At 41.1% G+C, this 22,116-nt stretch overlaps 1 protein-coding gene across 2 annotated transcripts in view; it reads right to left on the reverse strand.

The window, feature by feature from the left end:
- Positions 1 to 3,516: 3,516 nt before the first annotated feature.
- Positions 3,517 to 22,116, reverse strand: part of LOC146977407 (WD repeat-containing protein 7-like) — a 50,581-nt gene continuing 31,981 nt past the window's right edge. For both annotated transcript variants that reach the window (XM_085793660.1, XM_085793659.1), the window contains exons 16-20: positions 19,820 to 20,053; positions 18,786 to 19,079; positions 18,454 to 18,650; positions 9,450 to 9,547; positions 3,517 to 3,680 (exon numbers count right to left, since the gene is read on the reverse strand). In XM_085793660.1, the coding sequence (XP_085649786.1) occupies positions 3,532 to 3,680; positions 9,450 to 9,547; positions 18,454 to 18,650; positions 18,786 to 19,079; positions 19,820 to 20,053 (972 nt within the window). In that variant the 3' untranslated portion in view covers positions 3,517 to 3,531. The remainder of the gene's footprint in view (positions 3,681 to 9,449; positions 9,548 to 18,453; positions 18,651 to 18,785; positions 19,080 to 19,819; positions 20,054 to 22,116) is intronic.

Consider the following 22,116-nt stretch of genomic DNA (forward strand, 5'->3'; position numbering starts at 1 on the left):
TAATGCCACTTTACAGCAGCTTACACCTGGTGATTACACCACATGGAAGATGATCAGGAACCATCACTGATCACTGTTGTTTGCATTTTTTAAATCAGTTGCCCTGTGTTTCCATATGACAGCATTGAGCTTCTCACATCCTAAACACACTGACTTATTCTATCTATACAGTCCTTATAGAAGAATCACGCTAACAACACTTAGACACAGGATGGGAGTATCACCGACACTATCACTTCCAGTCTTGGTTAGAGCAAAGTTGTTATTTCTGCTAACCAGAGCCTGAGTATGTCTGATGGTGTTCAACAGGTAAACAACAGAGATACAGCACTGTCCGGTGGACTGGCGTTAACGATACCTTGGCATGATGAATTCAAATGTTTGCTTACATACATAAGAGTATTTTCAGCGACCCTGCACTGTGTGGAGGATTCTACAGATGAAAACCTGGTGGGCTTTCAGAACAAATAACACAGGTTCAACAAGTAAATCACTTGTTCTCAGTTCTATTACCCTGAGTAACAGATAAAAAACACTAACATTCAAAATGTCTTGGTATCGCTTTCAAAGGGCTCAGATCAGTCTGAGCCCAAAAGAATGGCATATATTTGTAATTTAGACCAAACACCAGGGAAATATACACCAGCTTTTACACTTCTGTGACAAAAAAATGGACTGACATGTTTCATTTGCTGATACTCAACATAAACCAAGCACCTTGTTTCACATATATTGGTTCAATATATGGCTTCCAGGAGAGATGCATGTATGTGGAATGTACTCGTGTGGTGATGGACACTGATTGGCTTTTAAGCAGGAAAGAAATTGCAAACAAATTTCTTTGCCAAAGGCCCCATGTGAACTTACCTCTGCCATTGGCATACACGGAGAGAACTCAAACTGTTAAGCGGATAACAAACATACCACATTCAGGAATACTGAATGGAGAGGTTGACGGATTCATTGTCATAGATCTCAAAATAAAGAAGCCTGTTACATGTTAGCAACTGTCTTATAACATAATAACCAATCATGTCAGTGGACAAGAACAATCAATCAACCTCTATTTGCAAACTTTGCATCACTGTCTTGCAGAAACCTCTCCGAATTTGAATCATTCAATTGAATTAGTTCCTTTAATAAAATGAATGAAAGGTTGTTGTTTTTCTTCTTCATTTCTATCTGGAACAGTGAAGCAACTTCTTGTTGAGGAAGAACTGAAGTCCAGTTGGCCCACCTGTGGACAGGAAGTCCTCTGCTGTCATTTCTCTTACTGTAAGCTACATTTGGTATATATCATTTCATGATACCATCATATTCCGGCAGACTCTACTTCACTACTTTATTTCACTCTCCTCACCACACCATAGAGTCCTAGAGCTGGACTCCCTGGGTTACACAGTAGGATGAGATGCTTTATTGTATGCAACCTAGACCTAATGTTAGTTCCGATGGTGCTTGTGGTTATTGTCAAGACTGTGTTCAACACTGACCGACCGTTGTGTATATGTTTGTGTCTATAACTACAGCAACTCTTGCTTCTACTACCACTTTAAGCTCAGCTACTACTGCTACTTCTATTGCTGCTGCTTAAAGGGATAGTTCAACATTTTGTCAACTCTGTCTCGTAACGTTCCATTGTTATCCCATAGAGTGGTGAATGTGCAGCTCACAACTTGTCCACCAGAGCGTTTTGGAGTTGTTGGATTGAGTTGATGAGGGAAACAAAGAAATCCCATTAGCCTCCGTAGTGTAGCTCTGAGCAGCTCACGGCTCTGCTCCGCCGTTCTAAAAATAGCTTGCACCGACAAATAAAGGTAATGAACCTACTGCTATGACTATAGAGATTATGGCAATGGGCCAATTTGCTGAAATGTTGAACTATCCCTTTAAAAACAAAGCACAGTTGCTATTAACAGCTGTTGTTGCCACTACTATTATATATATTGTTATTTATTCAACCTTTAAATTGAAACATGTGAGGCTTACTGGGGTTGGAAGCCTCTTGTACAAGGTGTTGTACACTAGATGTTTGAATTGACTATATTTGGTTTCTGCAGGGCAGTGTTCTGCAGTGTTTTGGAAACAGGGCATATAAACTTTGCCATTTAACCCAAAGAAAATTAAAGCTAAAATATTCCTATACATACTGGGAAAGAATAAGCTTGTGTGCATGCTTGCTGTTTTCTGCAATGAAACTAAATACAAATAATTTGTGTTCGCTCTATTATCAACTTTGAAAGGCACACATCTCCCTATATACAAACCCCAATCGTGGATTAGTTGAAATAATTTGAGAGCACATGGGTAAGTGGGACTGAGGGCCTCCATGGTTCAAGTCAACATCCTGTTAAAAAACACATTCATAATTGCTGTTTAAAAAGAAAAAACAGCATTAGTCTCCGAGTGAGATGCCAGAAACAAGAAAATTTAAGGTGAAAACGGAGGTATCGCCAATTGTCAGGTTTAGTTTTTGGATTTGATCTGTTGGAATAATGTTCTTAGAGATACACTCCCCACTCCATCAGGTGGAAATAGCAAGCATGCAAACAGCGGGCATAGAGACAGTGAAACATAAGGACAAATGGACATTCAGACAGACAAGGTAGACAGAGAGACAGACAGAAAAAACAGGGCGGGACTGCACAATACAGGACTGAAAGAAGACAACAGACCAGCACATAATAACTGTGGTCAATGCACTCTCAACTGCATCAGTTCCAAACATTAGTCAGCTTGTTTGCAGATGACACCACTGTTTGTCTCTCCAAATTTAGCTGCAGTAGGAAACTCACTGCAAGTTTTATTATTTATGTTTCTGGGGTGATATAATAATTGGAAAATTAAACCTAAAACCAAATTATTTTTCTCCTTATTCTAGAGTTATGGTTTGCATTGTTTCCAATTTTCCTGATTTTTTATTCATTTAAAAAAAATGGATGAATGAATATTGCATTCATTCATCCATTTTTTTGCAAATATTGTCAGACTTAAAAACATTTGAACAGTTCCCCTATTGCTGTGCAGCATTTCAATTTGGATTCAGCTTGAAAGTGGACTGAACTCAGCTTGGACAGACAGACAGATAAACGGATAGACAGTGCTGTGGACCAAAACAAGGACAAAGACACTGCAGAAAACTGGAGCTAGACGCCTGAGATGAAAACCTAACATTGGCTGCAGAGAAAAACAAGACTGATGCAAGAGAGGAGAGATGAGGTGACGAGAGCCGAGGAGAGGAACATGAGAAAAAAATGTGGGAAGATGAATAACTGATGGAATGAAGAGAGTGGAGGTGAAGAATAGTGATGAAATAAAGGGAGAGAGAAGTCTATAGAACAAAGAAAAACAGAAACAGGAATAGAAAATGAAAAAATAAAATATACAGGAAGGGAGGAAGAAACAAATGGAGAGGCAAGAGGGAGAGCGGTAGGAAAGACTATCTAGGAAGCAGAAGTTCTCCAAAGACTAAGATAAGTGACTGAAAGGAGAGTATGGCTACCAGACATTCCCTAAGTGGTACCCGTCAGTTCAGTCTGTACCTTCGTTGACTGAGTGGATGTTATGAGAAGCAGGGCCGGGGCTGGGGGAACCAGGGGGCCCGTGGGAAAAGCCCACAGGGACCCCCGGAGCCCCAGCAGTGGTAGCAGTGCTGGTGTTGGCTGTGGCAGCTACAGCAGCTTGTAAAGGAAGAGAAGGAGAGAAATAGTCAAGAAGGAAAGAAAAGGTTAGGAAGATTTTAATATAAACAGTACCAAACATAGAAAAGAGACAAGCGGTCGGTCAGGCAGCAGGGAAGAAGAACATGTAAGTACAACAAGGAACAAGGAACAAAAACACGTATACAGAGGAGAAAACAAAGAAAAAGAAACCCTCCCTCAAAACAAATTTTAAAGTTAAAGAATGAGTGCATACAGAATTTATTTCATATAAATGGCCTTTGGAGTATGTTTTTACACGAAAACTAAGGCCTATTCTGAAACATTTAAACTGTAGCTTTTTATTCTTTTTTGCCAGAGACATACAGTTCTTGACTCAGACAAAGACAACAACTGATGATCCTGACCAAGACCAACCCTCCATTACTCTTACTCTGACACTTAACGAGTTGGTGTTTTTTTTAAATTCTTTCAATCCCTGCTTACCATGAGGTTTCTCCCATTTTTCCCTGTTAAAAGGGTTTCCTGGAGTTTTTCCTCAGTGGATGCGAGGGTCTAAGGGCAGAGGATGTTGTTATGATGCCATGTAAAGCCCTTTGAGACAAACTGTTTATAAAAACTGGGCTATATAAATAAAATTGCCTTGCCTTGTCCTGGCTGTACATATTCAGCAAAGTTGAAGTCAGGGGAAATAACGAGAGTGGTCATGATAGAAAAATACACTAAGTAACGGCTGGTCAACAGGGCGCACTCTTGCCATATGAGAGTCAAACATGCTACACACACATCCACCACTCTGACCTCCACACAGGTCCATGATGTGAATCATCTAGTATCAACATCATTCTGTCACCTGGCAACAGGACCGGCTTTCTGTCCAAATCAAAGGATTACAGTAAACTGATGTATGCTAATGCTTGTCTGATACTACTGTTAGTGGTATCATCTTGGCAGTTAGTTTTCCTGATTAACTTTAATTAACCTTAAACAAAATGTAAGAGTAGAGTGTTGTTAACAGATAAATGAAGTTTAAAACTTGACATATAAAATATGATGTTAACAAACAATAACAACAGTAATAAGTAAAAGAGAGGATTGTGGGCACAGTACCAATGTAGTAGTCTACTCTACCAAGACTTTCTGCTGTTGAGTCAGATTATTGAACCGGTACCATGGATTCAGACTCAGAGTCTCTGATGTTAACCCATCCCTTGATTTGGACAGCTCATAACCTGATACAGATCTAAACTTTTAAATACATCATCTACAAACTGGTTCAGTCTTCAAGGTAAACATCATTAGGACATAATCTAAATCAGACCAGACCCCTTAATGTAACAGCAAAGACGAAAAGTAAAGAAAAACTAAGAAAACAGTAAAGAATAAATAAAGAAAACAACCCCAATTTAAACACAGATTTCCTATGCGCAGAAACGCCACATATGAAGTTATAAGAGAGAGGTTCACAAAAAGGCACATTAATGTCAGCAGGGAAACAGAGATGTCACTTAGTTCCCCAGCAACTGCTTGGTAAAGAGATGAAGAATTAGTTGTTAGTTTGGAGATGAGGACCAGACAAACCAAAGTCGACAAAAAGGTTTCAGCCTGCGAGGCCAGGATTTCATCAGCATGTGTTCGTTGGGATAAATTTAAAGAACAGGAATTTACAATTTATCAATGAACCACATGTCTGGAAGAACAAACTGCTGTTGTTCTTCTAAAGAGCTGCTTCAAATGAGCATAACCTTTTGGTGTTTCTTTATGTCGGGGTCAGAAGCCTGAAACCTTTTACTCTGGAGATCAAAAGACATCACACTTCTCATATTCATATAATTTTCTAACAAATGTAACATTTCCTGTTGTAAGGAGATGTGTCTCTAAATACAATTTGTGCTACATTTATAACAGTAGAGAGTACACAACCTTTGCTGCTCACACAGAACCAGTAGAGAAGCTAAATGCAACAGGTACCATTTAAAAATGCTGTCAAACAACTGTTCAAGTAACACACAGAGAAAACATGTAGAACAGAGACAACAGAGAAAACAGTCAACAGCAACATTAGATCAGTTGGTGGTACAGAAAGGCAGAAAGAAAGAGTAGAGAAAGAGGGAAAGTGTAAGAAAGGTGTGCACATATACAAAGGAGAGTGAATGGAGAGAGAGAGAGAGAGAGAGAGAGAGAGAGTGGTGTTTGTGTCAACAGGCAGCAGGCTAAAGCCATGCAGTGAATGACAGTGTGAAGATGGAGAGAGAGACGGGAGCAGGAAGAAGAGGAGAGAAACAGAGAAGAGGTGAGTTTTCTACCATAGATGAGAGTAGCAAGTGAGGCCACGCCCCCATTGCGGTGAAAACAAACTCCTGGCTTTGACTGGCGGTAAAAACAAATCCCGCCGTAGTCCGTCTTGATTTCGCCTCTCTAACGTTAACCGGCCTGGAAACCTCCTAAAATAGCTAACGTTTGTCAGGCAGCTACATCACGTCATTTTACCAAAAAAATATATAGATTTAGGGAATGTAAATCCTACCGGAGAATGAGCCCACTCAGCGGCGAGAGGTGCGGTATATAATGCTGAGTGAAACATGTCAATCAACTGCTGCTGTAGTGCAGTGGTTAGAACAGTTACCTCGGGTGCGGGGCGCCAGGGATCGAAACTCGTAACATTTGAATTTTTTTTTTCCCTTGTATATTAGCCCACACATTATGTACATTTTTAGAACGGACCTTCGGAAAAGTTCGGAATAGCGGACCTTCAGAATAGCGGAACCCCCACCCACCCCACCAGTCCCACAGCTTGCCATTTTTGTCCATTCTTCCATTCTTCGTACGGCCTGAAGCCATAAATCTCTTATTTTCCTGTCCCACTCTCTTAAGGGGAGTAGGGAAAATCTTATGTTACTGTAGGTTCTTTTAAGTTGGTCAATGAACAGTATACCACACAACAACTCTTTGGCATTGTGGTTTTTTGTATTAGCGCCTATACACAGAGGACTTCTCCTTTGTTTTCACCGGCGAGGGGGCATGGCCTTTTACGCGACGTAGTGTTACTGTCTTCTATTGGTGCAGAGAAACTAAACGTTTTAAATGAATATCTGCTGTATGAGGAGGTTAGGTATATTCATCATCATATTATACATCAGCTAGTGGGCTAGGAGCTTTACAGGAGGCTGTGTCCTCTGCACAAAGGTCTGGTTGTTGTTGGTAAGTGTCCACAAATGAATGTATGTAAAATGTGGTCATGTTAGTGTAGGTGCAGCAGTTCAACAAGTCATTACATCCTCTGTTTTTATTAGTTAATATAAAAAGCTTAATCATAGTATAATCTAAGATTCGAATTCAGAAATTCCACCCAAAACCACAGAGATGTATTAAAGGTGCACACATCATTTCCTTTCTATTGTTTTGTCTGTGTTCAGACCTGTTCTGCGATTTTTTTTTACATTTCATTAGAGCCAATAACATGTTCCAGCTCATGACAGATTTTTATTTGTGAAAATTCTTCATTAAAACAGTGATTCTGTGTATTGAAACACTTCATGGCAAGGAAGGCAAAGTTGTTACTGTGTTTCACTCACCTGCTCATCAGAATATCAAAACAATGAGAGGTGTCCATCAAACTTGTGTGGTATTGTAACATTGATTGGGTCCCAAAATTATACTGTTTTTTGTTTGTTTGTTTTTTCACATAAAAAAAAAAGAAAAAAACTGTCTGGACAACAGAGAAGTTAGAATTAGTTCTTTTTGGCTCTTAGTCATCTGACCTGTCCACTGATTGACATATATGTAGTTTCATCTCATGTGTAAGGCAAAGGTTGGACATCTCTGTGAACATCATATTTTATTTGATTTCATTCTCAAAATAGTAGTTTTATTTATTTATTTGTTTATTTCGGGCATGTTTTTAATATAATATAGTTATATATAGTTAATATACAATTTCATTGTTTCATTTAATCTCTTATAAATTAACTTGTGTAGTGTTGCAGGAACACATGTAGCTGGTGTTGCCTTTTGAAAACAATCATGTCCTGAAATAATAGCTCAAATATTTCTAGGTGTTTTAAATGATGTACACCCCCCCCCTGCTCTCCCTCTGAACACTGCATCAGAGGGGCCTCCTCATGTATTTCCATGTGAAAGGAGGCGGTGAGCAGGGTTAACAGCACTCTGCTGGACAGAGGTCACGGCCCAGGGTTCCTCCTCAACGCTGCTCAATAGGCGTGTGGCATGAATAAGTCCACGCGCTTGTCACGCTTGGCCTCCATTAAGGCGTGACAATAGCACTGGGGCCCCGCCTCCACCTAACACCCGAGGGTGCCACCCATGGCACATGTATGTATGTGTGTGTGTGTGTGTGTGTGTGTGTGTGTGTGTGTGTGTGTGCGCGCGCACATCCATACGGACTTGATTTTTCTTGGTGTGTGCATTTGCTGGTATTGAGCCTGTCTTACATGTGGTAGGTAGAGCGTGTGTGTGTGTGTGTGTTGTAGGCAGATGGTGACGGCTGGTTAAAGATGTTCCCTACAGTTTCTAACTGCAATAAACAAACTGCTTTTTTCACCTCCACTGAGTGAAGTGACCTCTCTCTATTTCTTTTCCAATCTAAGTCTCTTTATTCTTATTTCATATTTTCATTCAAGTCCTCACTGTTTTTTCTGCAATTCCCTACATTTCTTTAGTACATACAGTAGCTCCCTTGATGCTTCACTAGACAGAATCCTAATAAGTCCTTCTTTTCTATGTATTAATTTATTACACTGCAGTATTGTAGCCATAAAAGTTCATTGTGAGGCTCAGTGCACTTACTAATAATGACAGATCGCTCTTGATCAAAATATTCATTTGCTGTTGTAGTTCATGGTGCTGAAGAGTGAAGATTACATTAAAGGAGACATATTCTGCCTCTTTTCCACATATTAAAACAGTCCCCAGGTGTCTTAAAGACATGTCTGTGACATGCTTTGGTCAAAATCCCCCAAGGATCAAACATCACAGCTCTTTTCATCCTCTCAAAACAGCCCACACCATCCCACCCCTTCTACTGGTACCAGGTAGGGGTGGTGTTATGCAAATTCAAAAACTAGTTACATCAATTCTCAGATTTTGGGGGCCAGAAGACAAACACCCAAATATATGTTAAAGAGTCTTCAAAACGTGATATTTCTATAATATGTCCCCTTTGCTTCACAACTCTAAGTTGTGCACCACTGCTTTCTGATCCGATGTCCCACTGTCAGGATACCTTCTAAAAACCCTTACAAATACCCATTCAAAAAATGGTTTACCCTCTTCTGTCTTCACACAGCTCTATTTCTGCTCTTAACAACATTTATATTGTTATTTCCAATACAAATACAAAGGTACAGGCTCTAATCACCACAGACTGAGGTTAAACCACGTGTTCTCAGGTCTGAAAAAAGGAAAATCAATGAGTTCCTAAATGAACAAATTCAGAGCTCAGTCAGTCTAGAATAATATTGAGAGCAGACATGAAGCAGCAGTCCTGGTGTGAATCTCTGCTAAAGTTCCCTCAGCAACACTCTGAGTGGAAAAACTTGAGAACAGCCCTTTACAGACCTGCTGACCGAGGAAACAGCAGCAGCTTCCTCTTGTGACACATACACACATATATATATATATATAATTTTTTTCTCTCTCTCTCTCTTCTATAACTCTCTGTGGGTTTTATTGCCGGTGGGCTGCATTATCCAAACCCCCGCCCCTCTCCCCCTCCCACCCCACAGGGCCCTGGGGAGGTGTGAAGTGAGCGCCCCTCTCTTTTGTAGTTACCTTGTTTGATCTGGGCCTGTAGCGCGGGGCAGGAGGGCTGAGGGGGGGCGGCTGGCATCCTGCGTGGAGACTCTGGGGTTCCTCCTGGTCTGGGAGGCCTGGAGGAGGATCACAAAGAGGAGGCATCAAATATTAAAGGAAGGAGGATCCAGGAGGACCAACACACACACACACACACACACACACACACACACACACACACACACACACACAGAAAACAAAACACAAAGAAACTCAGTCACACAGTCATACATACAACCAGACAAAACAACATGTTTTTATTTCAGTTTCTGGAAACCAACTACTTGAATCTCAGTGTGTGTGTGTGTGTGTGTGTGTGCGCGTCTGTGTGCGTCTGTGTGAATGTGTGAATGTGTGTGCGTGCGTGCGTGTGTGTGTGTGTGTGTGTGTGTGTGTGTGTGCATGGCGAGTGTCTTTTCAGGCTCCAGCCTATTGGATTTCAGGTGGAGGACACAATCCTGTCTGAACAGACTGGAGGCGTCTAACTTTCAGAGACACACTAATACTTCCAATACAACAATCAATGGAGTGATCAATAACAGTTGCTAGGCAACAAGTCACTGCCAGGGAGCTCTACAGATAGCACTTCAACACTGTAAATGGTACAGTGGTGGGAATCCTAAAAAAAAAAAAAAAAAAGCATGAGTGGAGGTCATAATGACTGTCCCTATGAAGAGTGTAGAGGCCGTTTGTCGATGTGCACCAACACAACACAACATCATGGATGGTGTCAGGTTGACAACATGGATGTCACAACACCATGATGAATCCAAACAGAGCAAAGGCATTGAGAAGAAGAGTTTCCTCACATACAGGACAGAGAGTCCACTTTACAGACATTTGATCAGATTTTTAATTAGCAGCAAACTCAACACTTCCTCCATGTTTTCTCACTCTGTACAGTGCTGCACATTTTTTGTTTAACTATAGTATGTGTATGACATGACTCTGTTGTTGCACAGATGGATTTACTGGTGTAGAAATGAATATACAGGTGCATCTCTATACATGAGAATATCATAGAAGTTCATTTATTTCCATGGTTAGTCTGGTTCAGTAGCTCCACTCTCATGGGGAAGACTGACCTGCATCAGATTCTAGTTTATAGAGATGCACCTGTACGTTGATACTACTCAGTCCCAATAGACCTATACTGTAGGTCTATAGTGTTTGACTGTATTCTAGGTAAGTAGGATGTCATCAACTGTTCTGCCTTTGCTTTTGAATGTTTACATTTACAGGGACAACGAGGAGTTTTGGAAAAGCGAAGCGTTTCCACACTACATTTATGAGCCTCCGCGCGCACAGGAAATTTCTTTGACCAGCGCAAGACGGACTCATGTTTTCATGTTTGATGTTTTCATCAAGAATTAAAGTCAGAGGTTAAAGACGATCACATACCGTCGTAGTCCCGACCATAAACGGCGGTTTGGCTGCGTTATTCTCATGACTCGCCGCAAAACCGAAAGTAAGGAAACGCTGGTCGGCTCGACCAGCATTTCCGCCACCACTAATAATAACAAAATAACGATAGAGACAAAACTATATATTTATCGAAAATGGGCCCATTAACAAGTGTGGGTAACGGAGATTCATCCACATTAATATGAGACTTTTTTATTGTCGCGGAATTTTTCGTTCTGCCGATGGAGAAACTCCTCGTTGTCCCTTTAAATTATATGTAAAAGCTCAACTAGGGATGAGAGCTAAAATTAGCAACAGCTGTGAACTCTTTGTACCTCACAACACAAGTTTTTTCTTTTTTCTTTGTTCTTTTTAAACTCTGTTAAATGACATCTTCATTGCCTGGCAAATAAACCAATAACATAATCAAAGATTTGTCCTCACTGGCCACAACTCCAGCTATTATTTCAGACTGAATCAGTTCAAATAAAAATGCCCCCCCACCCCTCCCACCACCACACACACACACACACACACACACACACACACTCCTTTTATCTAACACAGAGGCAGTGAGATCCATTCAGAAAATGGAGCACAAGAACATGTGCACCTGCATACACTCCCTCCCACACACCCACACACACACACACACACACACACACTCACTGCTTTTCACTGTAACACACACACACACACGAAGAAACAGTGACAACCCTTACACCCCCCTCCCCACACACACACACACACACACACACACACACACACACACACCACACACACACACACACACACACACACACACACACACACACACACACACACACACACACACACACACACACACACACACACACACACACACACACACACACACACACACACACACACACACACACACACTATTCTTTGTGGTTAACACAATTTAAGAAACACAAACACATTTGAGTGACAAACACTACAACATTTAACAACAGCAGATCTGATGAAAGTCCATCTAGTTGTATTTCTGTGGGTTTTCTCAGTCCTGATTCTAATGCAGAATAAACTCCAAGGTTCAGTTGAAGCTAATGTGGACAAAAGTTTCCAAAGTTTTGTTTTCATCAGTGTGTACTCCTTCCTGATTGATTTAAACATAAGGAAGATTCCTCCATCAGAAAGTATGGAAGAACAGAGAGGCTGTTGTACTTAAATGAATCCACATTAGACGTTTTATTCATTTTATTTTTTTTATCTTTATATGTCATAAAGAAATGTGAATCTCTGTTATTAATAAGTCCAACTATGATCTGGTTTCAAGAATGTTAGAAAGGTCAAATCATATTATCATTTCTGTCATTTAGATTTTTATCATTTACTCTTGATAATGATATGATGATGATTACTTCATCTGTGCCTCATTTATCATTGTTGTTATACTGATGTTATGTCTTCATTTATTATTTAACTATTGGGATACGTTTCTTTTTCATGATTGTGAGGGACTTACAGACAGACATGACATTCTCTGATGGCTTTGGTTCTGATTTTCTGATTTGTTGAATTTTGTCTTTTCATTAATAAGCTATAATCATGACAATTAAAAGAAATAAAGACATGAAATATTTCAGTCTGTGTGTAATGAATCTCTATAATATATGAGTTTCACTATTTGAATTGAACCACTGAAATAAATGAACTTTTGAGAGGCACCTGTGTAATTCATTTCTACACCCGTACATCCATCTGTGTAATGATGCTTTTGCCTGAGCCTCAGACTGGTCACAGTTGTCCACTTATGAAACTGAATGCTTATGCTCATGTTCCTGAGTTCTTCAGTTCCAGCCACCTTCCAAACTAGAGCAGAAGTATCTTTTCACATGAAGGGAGCTTATGACCCTGAGCACCTTAAGGTGGCCCCATAAGGGCCCGCAGGAGCAAGCACTCAACACTTGTGAGGGAAATCCACTTGGAAAAAGTTAAGTCTAAGTTGAAGTGTCTTCTTTCTTCTTTAATTTTTTTTTTTTTGGTTAATTTCCTTTCTTTGAGATCCTCATTTGGGAAATACCTCAGTTTGCCTTGTGTAAAAGTTCATTTGCAAAAGCAGGTAAGTGCCATTTTGAAAAAAATGAGCTGAGGCTTTGTAATTATTCTTTGCATAGTGTTGTTTTCAATAAAACTTTATTTTTTTGAGATATGTCTGTTTTGTTCAAAGTCACTCAACTTTGGTTTGACTGATATCACCTTCTGTAAATAAAAAATAAAAAATGAAGATTCTAAAATTTTATAAAAACGGAGTTATCTGCTTTTGCAAATGAACTCTTCAGTATGTTAGTCTGTTTTCTTTATGGATTATTATTTACTTTGTGAATATATACCTGTGGGAAAAAATGCAAAGTACAATATCGCAAAGAGAATGAAATGACTGATTATGTTTGTGAAGGTAAGAAGCTTTGCAATAAAGTATAAAGTATAAAAAAAAAAGTTTGTTCTTCAGCTGGAGTTTTTCCTGCCATGCTCTTAGCTACACATTGGTTTTCACTCAGAAAGGTCACCCTACGGCAGACACCAGGAGTTAATGGGAATTACATTTGATATCAGCCGCATGGGGTTAAATAAATTCACAGCATGCCTCGTCGATGCAGCTCATGATGCTATCTGACTGCTGCTTTTTGTGTATGCATGCGTAATGTGTACTCTGGCTGGAACATGGGGCTTTTGAGTATTATCTAAATAAAATCTAAATCCATCAATTTTAGTTAAAAAAAAAAAAAAAGTGATTTGATTCAAACCAAAAGAAAAAAAATCTCACCTGTAACATCTGCACTTAAACGTGCCTCAGCTGTGATTGGACAGAGAGATTTATTTTCTATTTACAAGACAAATTGAATCACACTGGAGCTGTGGAGTCGTGACAGGCGGTGTGTGTGTGTGTGTGTGTGTGTGTGTGTGTGTGTGTGTGTGTGTGTGTGTGTGTGTGTGTGTGTGTGTGTACTTATTGGAAAGTGACAATCAGTCCATATGGATGTGTGTAGATTATGGTTGTCCTCCTCTCCCGTCTCTAATCTAACACTCCTGACCTGCACTGCAGACACACACTATGTGCATATGGAAGAATAATAAAACCAAATCTATTTTCATTGAAACAAAGCATTTCACAGTCAGACTTGTTCCAAACTAAGGCAGATCGTGAAATGAAAACACCAAGAAAATGGTTCAATCTTCCTGAAAATACAAAAGAGAGACGTGTTTTACGCAACGAGCTACGATGTTTAGAGAACAAAGTTAGGAAATCATATCAGAGGCCAGAAAATGTGCTGGTATTTGTTCTAGCCAAAAGCCTCCAGCTCTTCTCCTTGTGGAGAAAGTGTTGTTTTGCGGGTGCTGTGATGAAATACTAACACACTCTAACTTCAGGAGGGCTTCTTTTCCAACTCCGGTGCACATGGAGGAAGCTTTTCCACTGTCATAAATGTAAGAGAGGGAACAACATGAAAAAGCCAAAAACCCAAACACCTTCAAATATATAAGAGTTGCTGGTTTGGGGCGCTGAGGTGGAGCCAGGTCCGTGTTTGAGTTGAATAAAGGAGTCTTCAGCATCTGTAGCTGTACATCTACACACACACACCACCAGGCAGGAGTTCTTTGTTTGAAGAAAGTAATAAACAGCTGGAGAACTTCTCCTCTCTTCTTCGGCGCTGCTCTTTAGGTTCAGTAATTAAGTTGCAAGACTTTTGAGACCCAGCAGCATGAGGTGAGAGATTCCACCAGGGACAATTGTGGGTAACAGCAGGTCTACTGTCAGTTTTCTATTTTCAATACTTTTACAGACCTGGAAATGTATAAAATCAAATTCCATACTTTTCCATACTTTCCATACTGAACCCTGCTCAGTTGACTTCCATTGACGCTGGCTGGTTTTCAAAATTCAACACACACTTTTAATTGGACCTACGATCAAGAACGCTTTCCAATGCTCCAATGTGATTAAATTTACAGTATATTAGTATTTAGTATTTAAGACTGGGCTTTTATTTGAGATTAAAAGCCACACACAAAGACACATGATTTAACCTGGACTCATCTCACCTGCCCTGGCATTTAGACCTCCTACTTGTCCTCAGAGACTTGAGTTGGACAGTCAAGGTGTTCACACTTGACTTGGACTTGTTTAAACTGACTTGAGACCTGCCTTCGACCTGCCTTCAAGGATTTGTTATAACCCATGAAAAGAAAACTAAATTACACACAGGTGAAGTAAAAACCAGAGGCTTTCTCTCCTATGTACTCACCCTCCCCCTCACACACACACACACACACACTCCTCCCCCCTCTCTGGCCGTCCCTGCAGGGTTGTTCTGTGCAGGGTTGACGAAATGATGAAATGTTGTGTTGGTGTTACAGCAGCAGGACCATGACCTCTGTGTTAAATCTTTCACAGCACAATGAGAGCTCAGACAGACTAAACAATCAGCTTCACACACACACACACACACACACACGACTGGATAGTAGCTGGACTTATTGTGTATGTGTATGAACAGAGTCTATGTTTCTGTGCTTTGAATTCAGCCTCTGTCGCAGCTTGTTTGGTTTATTATTTTGTTTTTCAGCAGGAATCACTGATGATGGATCAGGGATGTGTTTTTCTGCTTGGACCCATGCTCTGAATGAAACCTCCAGTAACATCTGGATCACATTTGGACATCTGTCTCGGGTATCTGTGGTCTGAGCGAGTCCAGGTGGCGATCTACAGTACACTGATGTCATGGACTGATGAAGTCCAGTCTAAAGATGAATGCAGAGTTTTCACAGCCTTTAGCATCAGCTCAGACGTCCTGATCCAGATATTCAACCATGCGCCATGCTGCAGTTTAAATGTTCTGCAATTCAGAATTCAAACAATATTATAGCAGGAAATAACTATTGTTCTGTAAAGATACGGTGGAGTAGTGGCATCTTGAGCAGAAGACCCACCACCTCCTCTTGTGAGATGGAAACCTGACTGCCCCCAACTGAAGAAACCAAGGTTTTGTCTGAAACAGCCTGCGACTCATTCATTCATGTGTCTGGTCCCAGTGGATGAGTCTGAGGCCGAGCTTCACTGTCCTGCTGTCAAGCTGCTCCAGTTTGACTCTCAAGGGTTGTTTTCTTCTTCCCCCCCAAAATGTCAATAACTAATCTCATCATACTTAAAATAAGACTCATCACATTAAAAAGTAGCTTGTTTTTAGACACTTTTTACTTCTTTCAAGCAGATTTTCACTTGAAATAAGTAGAAAAATCTGATAGTGGAGCAAGTTTTTCTTTCATATTACAAACACAAAAAACCTGCTTTCACTGGCAGATTTTTCTACTTATTTCAAGTGAAAATTTGTTTGAAACAAGTGAAAATGATCTAAAAACAAGTTAATTTTTAAGTGATTAGTCTTACTTTAAGTGGAAAGAGGTTAGTTTTGACTAAAATTGAGACATTTTGACAAGAAATAAGACAAATATTCTTGGAACGATTTTGAGTTTTTGCAGTGTAACGTTACATGTGTCGTAACCGATGGCCACATCATGCATAGCAACATTAGTGTACTTGCTATTACCCATTTTTTAGATGTGTTTGGTAAATTGTCAGCACTGCAAGCCAACGCGCTGCTTTGGGATGAAAATATATAGAAAAGACTCAGGCCTTAGGCTTCCTATTTTCGGTGCTGTTCATTTTGCTGATGATTACAGAAGAGGACTGTAAATGAAAAGTAATGGATTCTACACAGTTCTTATGCCCCCCTTTCCCCTGCTGTTAAACCGGCCTGCCCTCCCTTCCCATCAACCAGTCTGCCATCCACTACTCCCATTAAGCTGGCCTGCTCTCCCTGCCTTTCCTCCCACCAGAAGCTGCCTTCATCAGCTCTTGTTAACATTTCTATGTTTCTCATATTCGGTACTGTAAACTGTTTTCTTGTCTGTAACAACAGCTATTGCACGTCTGTCCGTCCTGGGTGAGGCATCCCTCCTCTGTTGCTCACCCTGAGGTTTCTCAGATTTTTCCCTGTTAAAGGGGTTTTCCATGGAGTTTTTCCTCAGTGGATGTGAGGGTCTAAGGACGGAGGATGCTGTTATGATGCTGTGTAAAGCCTTTTGAGACAAACTGTTTGTAAAAAAAAAAAAAAAGGGCTATACAAATAAAACTGCCTTGCCTGAATGTCCTGTTCAATAAGATATTCCATTTCAGATTCCTCGTCACTATGGTTGGTAAAGTAGATTTTTCTTTTCTTTTTTGTGGTCAGACTCAGGTTGGGTTCGGGCTAAGACTGAATGCTGGTGAGCCGCGCTGCGTCAGGACCAGGGTTCAAAATCCGTGGGTCAGCCCCAGTGTGGGGCCTCATTTATCAAAAAAGGTGTAAAACTGCTACAAAATGTTTGCGTATGGCGAAAAGACAAAAATGGCGCACACCCAAAATATTTACACCTTTTTCAGATCTATCAAACTGTGCGTACGCACAACTCTCTGCAATTTCTCTTTGATAAATCACACCAGACCCAAGAATGGTGCACATGTGAACACACCTCATACTCCACCCCCGAAACGCCTAGACACAACCATATATGGTCAGCACATGCATATTAAGTAGCCATGTGCGCTCTGTGGAGCGGCAACAAAATGACAACGAAGACAACGGGCGGAGGGCGGGGGAAAGAAGTGGAACTTCTCCGAAAGCGAGATACACAGCGACATCGGGCAATAAATCAGTCAGAAAAATGATGTTGCATTTTAATAAGCTACAATAAAAACAAAATCCTCCCAAATCTCAACAAAAGGGAGCAGAAAGAAGAATAATCTTATGTAATCTGCCCCTTTATCCCAGAAAATCTTTTTTTTTTTTTTTTTTACCTAGATGTTAACGCACAAAACGGGAGAAAAAGGGTGTAAAAAAAAAAGGTGTATCCACAATGATAAATGAGGCCCCTGGTTGTAACTTTCAGGCCTGTTGAGATCTCTAACTGCTTTGGAGTATATCACTGTGAAGCTAGTGCAGGATAATTGAATGGTTCTATGATTAGAAACGTATTAATATATGGTTACTGATATGGATATTTATGCAGTATAAACATATATTTATATGGACAATTACAGTATGTAGTATATGTATATTGATATGGATATTTATGTATTAGATAGATAGATATATAAACCATTATGAGTAGAAAGGGATGCATACTTCCATGCCCCCCCCCCTCCCTCAATTTTAGACACGTTCAATAAATAAAAAATAAATTCATTCATTCAGAATTATTGCACTTTGTGCACGAATACACTTGTTGTGTGATTGCTTCTCTGGGGTTGGGGGGTGGCTGAACGGTGGCTGGATTAAGTGTTTGCTTTGGTCTGGTATGTTGGTGGTCTAGTGGAGGTGATGGCTGTCCACACAACTTTCAACTATAGTTCATGTGATAAAACCACTAGACGCTGCTCAAGGAAAACTGTGATTGTACTGAAAAAAAAAAAATCTGGATTAGCTGTTTGTTTCCATCCACACACACACAGAACGGCAGCAAAGCATACAGTTGTATGTGTGTGTGTGTGTGTGTGTGTGTGTGTGTTGGTCACCTGGCTGGTGCTTTCTTCATGTGCTCCCCAACAAAGGTGGCGTTGGTCATGCCCATCAGAGTGTTGGCCAGGGAAATGACGGACAGGAGGTGCTGCGTGGTGACGGCCCTGGACACGCCGTACGTCCCCTTCCCTACGATGTCAGACAGAGTGAGCTTCCGACCCGTCGCCAGGGACAACTGGCACAGCAAGGACTCCTGGGAAAAAAAGAGGAAAGAGTTGAAGCGAAGGTTTTTTCCCAGGATATAGTGGTGTGTGGTGTAAACAGGCCAGCACGGATCATCTGACCCGGCTCAGACGGCTTTACCCAGACAGTTTACAGAGACAGGTACCTTGAAGGTGGGGAGCATGAGGGACATGTGTCCTCCTCTGGAGATCAGACCGAAGGAGATGGGGCAGTGGGGCCGCAGCATGCCCAGTCGCTCCAGACAGATGCCGTCGAGGTGTTCGTTGAGGCCCCAGGCGTGCAGGCAGGACATGAAGAGTTTGGCTGTGTCCATGGTCAGGTTGTACTCCAGCAGACTCAGAGACTTGGACTTCTCCTCACGCCTCCTCATCTCTTCTTCCTCCTCCTCATCTTCATCCAGGAGGTGCTCCTTTATGGTCTCCTTCATCGTCTCCTTCACCTGGTTTGGACAGGAGGTAATATTGATATAAATACTGTAATGAAATATTCAAAGAAAAGCACAAGACTGAAATAAAAGGCAATGTGAAAGAAAACTATGAGCGAAATTACAGTAAAGCTGCTTTGCATCAGTGGTCGGGGCAATTTTGCACAAATTTAGGCAATTCTGAGTAACAAGCGACAAAATAGAAAGACAACAAAAACATCAGCATTACAATGTCCATTATGCTCTAGCTAGGACTTGAACCCACAACCTCTGACACCAAGAACCAGCGTCTAACTCACTGAGCTAAATGGCTGGAAGTGAGACCTGGTGGGTGGCTTCACAAATACACTCAGGGAGTCTCTTAGATTGACTGTTTACGATCCTATATGTTTTGTTCATGAACTTGCATTGTCCCACCTCAAATAAAATTGAATTGAATAAATTGAGAGCAGAATTCAAAATGTTCTAGAAAATTCAGTTTTGAGATAAAATTCTAATATTTGCCAAACTTCATCAACCATTAATCAACCATTGCAATGTGAATACAAACCGCACCAAGTAAAAAAAAATTTGGTCCGCACCAAAGCGAGTGAACTATCGGACTTTCCTGGTGTGAATACACCCTAAGTGTACAAAAGTATTGGGGCTACAGCAGCAGCAGCAGCAGAAGAACTTAGTTTTAGCCTAAACCAGCCAGTAAACTGTGATGATGAACTGATGTGCTCCTCCTCCTTTTGGCTCTCTGCTGTGCCGACCTGTTTGAAGATCTTGTTGGCCAGGAAGGAGCCTCCTTTGTCGGCCCCGGCCTGGGTTTTCTGCAGCGTCTCCGGAGACACCAGCGTGGGGTTGGGTCTCTGGGCCTCCTCCGTCAGCAGCTGGATGATCACCGCTTCCACGTCGAAGAACAGCACATGCATGTCAGGGTCCGCCAGGTTGGTCTTCATGGCCTGAACCACCAGGGCATTGTGGGAGTATTTTGGCAGGTTGCCCTGAAGAGAGAGGGAGAGAGAGAGAGATAGAAATAAAGGGAAGATTGATGAATGTAAGAAACTATAGCTGTGTGGAACTTCCTTCAGAGACAGTTAAACACACCCAGTGAGGATTGGTCCATTTGGTCTGTTGGGTGAGAAAAATCATAATTCTAGAGGATGAACTTGTCATCTTTCCTTCTACTGAGGTATTAGGTTAACTACTGCGTTTATCCCCTTTTTTATACTTTTTTTCCTGTAGCACTTTGAGATTTTATTTCCAATATAAAGTGCATTATAAATAAAATGTATTATTATTATTACATGATTTTTACATAAGATGTGAGAAAATAAAATCTAAAACTGTGGATTAAGGCTTGTCTGAAGTTATTCTGGATCATCAGAACATCAGAGAGGCTCAGCTTCATGTTTGGGTTAGACCAGGACTCAGAGGAGTCTGTCGAGACCAGAACCAGAAACCAGAGCTGTTAGCATCTTTTATTTGTTGTGTTTTATTTGTTATGTTATTGTTTCTGTACTGACAAGGCATGAAAACAGGGTCAAAGAACCCCGGCCTTCCCAAGGAGACAGCATTGGCTCCTCAGGTTTGTGACGCATGAAGTTGTGGCTGACTGAATCTAGGTTTACGAGACGGTCGCTGGTTCTCTGCAGCTCAGGGAGGAAACTGTCTTATTTAACGATGATGAAAACATGATATGGATGTTTAATCTGAGTGGTCGGCCATTTGGAAGCGGTGAAACTAACATATAATCATCCTGTGAAGTCGATACAGCTGACGTGTTAACGAAGAGCCGCCTACGTCCTCCTGCAGGGAACAGAGGCAGATTTCCTCAGAGAACAAAGCCCAGCATTGTTACTTCGGCAAATAATGATTTAAATCGGTCGTTCCTGTGAACACAAACTGTCTCACGGACAGAGATCCACAACAAACACACACATCAGCTGTAATTGCAACCAATACTAACACGCTGCTCGATAGTAATTGCATTAGCAGAGGCACCTGTGTGGAGCTGTATGTAGAAGAGTGCTGTTTGTTTACATGTTAATGACCCCACCACTGCAATCAGACAAGTGTGATCCAGTTAGAGTCCGACTCTGAGGAAGGACAGGAGGGAGAGTATGAAGTGAGGGAATGAAGATATCAAAGGGCCAACACTGGATTTCAATCAGTGTTGAATGAAGGATTGTTTTGTTATGCTGAATTTAGAGGGATAGTTCAACATTTTGGCTAATTCGTCTGTTGCCATAATCCCTATAGTCATAGGAGTAGGTTTGTTACCTTTAATTGTCGGTGAAAGCTGTTTTTAGAACGGCGGAGCAGAGACGTGAGCTGCTCAGTGAACGCAACGGAGGCTCGTGGGATTTTTGCATTTCCCTCATCAAACTAAATACACAATCCAACAACTCCAAAACGCTCTGGTGGACAAGTTGTAACTTGTGACCTGCAATTTTGAACCGGCTGGCGCGTTCAGACCAAAAAAATAACGGGTTCGGAACCTGAAAAGTCAGTTCCCAAGGGAAACAAGAAACAGGTGCTTCTTCGCTGCGAACCGTGACATCATCAGTGGGCGTGTCGTATTCTAGGCTGCTAGAAAGTAGTACAAGACAGAGCAAGTTGTATGAATTTCCCTTTGGGGCTTAATAAAGTAAAGAAATTCTTAACTTTGAACTTGGAGAAGAGATGATCAAGGCTGGGTTCACTCCACCCCACACCAAATAATCAATAAACTTAAATTAAAAAATTAAAGAAAGATTACAGAGACAGCAAAAAAATGTTGCTGCTGTTGTGTTTACTGACTATGCCCACTTTGGTTCTCCCTAAACTGTGTGTGTGTGTGTGAACGTGGGCTGGTTCAACAGAAAGCACCAAGGTGGTGAGAGTCCAGAACGGAGCCAGAACCAGAACCAGAACCAGAACTGCTTCTGTCTGAAAGCACCCACTGAGGTCCTGCTCATGCCCCGGTCATGCAAAGGTTTGGGCACCCATGGTCCACAGGTCTGTTAATGTGAACAGTTCAGTAAGTGGAAGATGAAATGATCTCTAAAAGACATAAAGTTAAACA

This window comes from Trachurus japonicus, chromosome 12 (genome assembly GCF_045865225.1).
Source record: "Trachurus japonicus isolate A0001 chromosome 12, Traja_1.0".
Classification (NCBI taxonomy): domain Eukaryota; kingdom Metazoa; phylum Chordata; class Actinopteri; order Carangiformes; family Carangidae; genus Trachurus; species Trachurus japonicus.